The 2500-nt window shown below is 51.0% G+C and overlaps 1 protein-coding gene across 1 annotated transcript; it reads left to right on the forward strand.

Moving 5' to 3' along the window:
• Positions 1–702: 702 nt before the first annotated feature.
• LOC306819493 (uncharacterized protein) lies at positions 703–1696 on the forward strand (the record flags this gene model as incomplete). The annotated part of the gene is given in 4 exon segments (XM_079373301.1): positions 703–751; positions 861–878; positions 881–1070; positions 1072–1696. Coding segments are annotated over 4 exon segments (603 nt in total), but the record flags the coding sequence as incomplete, so codon positions are not given.
• Between the last annotated feature and the right edge of the window lie 804 nt (positions 1697–2500).

Raw genomic sequence — 2500 nt, forward strand, 5'->3', positions numbered from 1 at the left:
CACCTGTTCTCACCTGTTCTCACCTGTTCTCACCTGTTCACTCACCTGTTCTCACCTGTTCTCACCTGTTCTCTCACCTGTTCTCTCACCTGTTCACTCACCTGTTCACACACCTGTTCACTCACCTGTTCACTCACCTGTTCACTCACCTGTTCTCTCCTGTTCTCACCTGTTCTCACCTGTTCTCACCTGTTCACTCACCTGTTCACTCACTGTTCACACACCTGTTCACACACCTGTTCACTCACCTGTTCACACACCTGTTCTCACCTGTTCACACACCTGTTCACTCACCTGTTCTCACCTGTTCACACACCTGTTCTCAACCTGTTCACTCACCTGTTCACTCACCTGTTCACTCACCTGTTCACACACCTGTTCACTCACCTGTTCACTCACCTGTTCACACACCTGTTCACACACCTGTTCACTCACTTGTTCTCACCTGTTCACTCACCTGTTCTCACCTGTTCCACTCACCTGTTCTCACCTGTTCTCACCTGTTCACTCACCTGTTCACACACCTGTTCACTCACCTGTTCACACACCTGTTCTCACCTGTTCACACACCTGTTCACTCACCTGTTCACTCACCTGTTCTCACCTGTTCACTCACCTGTTCACTCACCTGTTCACTCACCTGTTCACACACCTGTTCACACACCTGTTCACACAACCTGTTCTCACCTGTGTGCTCTGCAGGGGAAGAAGAAGAAGAGGAAAAGGAGCAAGAGTGAGACTCAGCTCGAAGGTGAGAAAGGAAACGTTTTGATCTGTCTTTGACGGGGGCGGAGCTTGTCGTTCTTTGAAGCAGACGTGAGTGTACCTGAGACCCTGACAGGTGTGTGTTTGTGTTTCAGCTCCTGAAGAAGACTTTCCCTGCAGCTGAAGAGACCTCGCGGCACACCTGAGGACACGCCTCACACACACGCCGCACACACACAGCCCCGCCCCCAAATCACGCAGCCACACACCATCTCCCACCTCACACACACACACCTGTCTCAGGCAAGTCCCGCCTCCTCGCTGGATTCCCCGGCGACACCCACCACTGCGCTGGCCTCGCCCGCCGCCCGCCCCGACGCACACCGAGCACACGCACTCCTCATACAGCGGACACACGTCTCCATACGGCGAGCAGCTGCAGCCGCTGTCGCTCACCACCAAACCGCACCGGACGCCATATCCCCTGAGCCGCAGCACGGTCACCCCCGGACCCTCCACGCCCTCCTCCTCCTGTGACACGCCCACCACCTCGCCACTCATGCCTTCCTCAAGGTGTTCTCCCCCTCCTCCTCTGCTCTCACAGCCCTTCCTGATCCCGCCCCCCTCTTCATCTCACCAATCAGTAGCGAGCTCACACAGTGCCTTAAACCAGTCGCAGCCCTTCTCTCTCAGGAGAACCAATCAGCTGTGAGGCAGAGTTTTAATAAAGACCCGTGATTGGTTTGTGCCTCTTTTTAACGCTGTAAATAAGCTTCTTTTTATACTCCATTTTTATCGCTCTGTCACCTTTTATATTAGTATGAAGAAGACACATGATTGGTCAATATTTGACCGCCTCTCTAACTCCACGTCTTTTTTTACACGCTCACTTTTTCTAAAGACGTTTCGATGACGGACTCGTCAGTGAGACGAGCTGTGACACCGGTTTGGTGTGTTTCAAGTCTTTTTTTCTCCAGGTAGTTCAGCGTGTGAATCGATTTCCTGTTGAGTTAATAAATATTCACTGAGTTCTCAAAGTGTCCCGATGACTGTTTTTATCACTGACGCGCACGCCATCCAGGCACACACACACACACACACACACACACACACACACACACACACACACACACACACACACACACACACACACACACACACACACACACACACACACACACACACACACACACACACATTCAGAAGTCCAATACAATCCTGATGCCATGTTTACAAAACTATAAATCAAGTTATTCAGCGACAAGAACTGGATTAAAGGACCAATCAGAGAGCTGCTCTCTTCCTGTGTGATCAATCAGCCAATCAGAGAGCTGCTCTCTTCCTGTGTGATCAATCAGCCAATCAGAGAGCTGCTCTCTTCCTGTGTGATCAATCAGCCAATCAGAGAGCTGCTCTCTTCCTGTGTGATCAATCAGCCAATCAGAGAGCAGGTCTCTTCCTGTGTGATCAATCAGCCAATCAGAGAGCTGCTCTCTTCCTGTGTGATCAATCAGCCAATCAGAGAGCAGGTCTCTTCCTGTGTGATCAGTCAGCCAATCAGAGAGCTGCTCTCTTCCTGTGTGATCAGTCAGCCAATCAGAGAGCTGCTCTCTTCCTGTGTGATCAGTCAGCCAATCAGAGAGCTGCTCTCTTCCTGTGTGATCATGAAGGAAACCTGCTGTGTTGAAGCTTCTCTGACAACAATGCAGCAGCCAGTATGTCCTCCTTCTAACTTTAGATTCTGCTCCTGAATGCTCTGGATCTGATTGGACCAGAGAAGGTAGGCGGGGCTTTG

The sequence above is a fragment of the Symphodus melops genome (genome assembly GCF_947650265.1).
Source record: "Symphodus melops genome assembly, contig: scaffold_534, whole genome shotgun sequence".
NCBI lineage: Eukaryota > Metazoa > Chordata > Actinopteri > Labriformes > Labridae > Symphodus > Symphodus melops.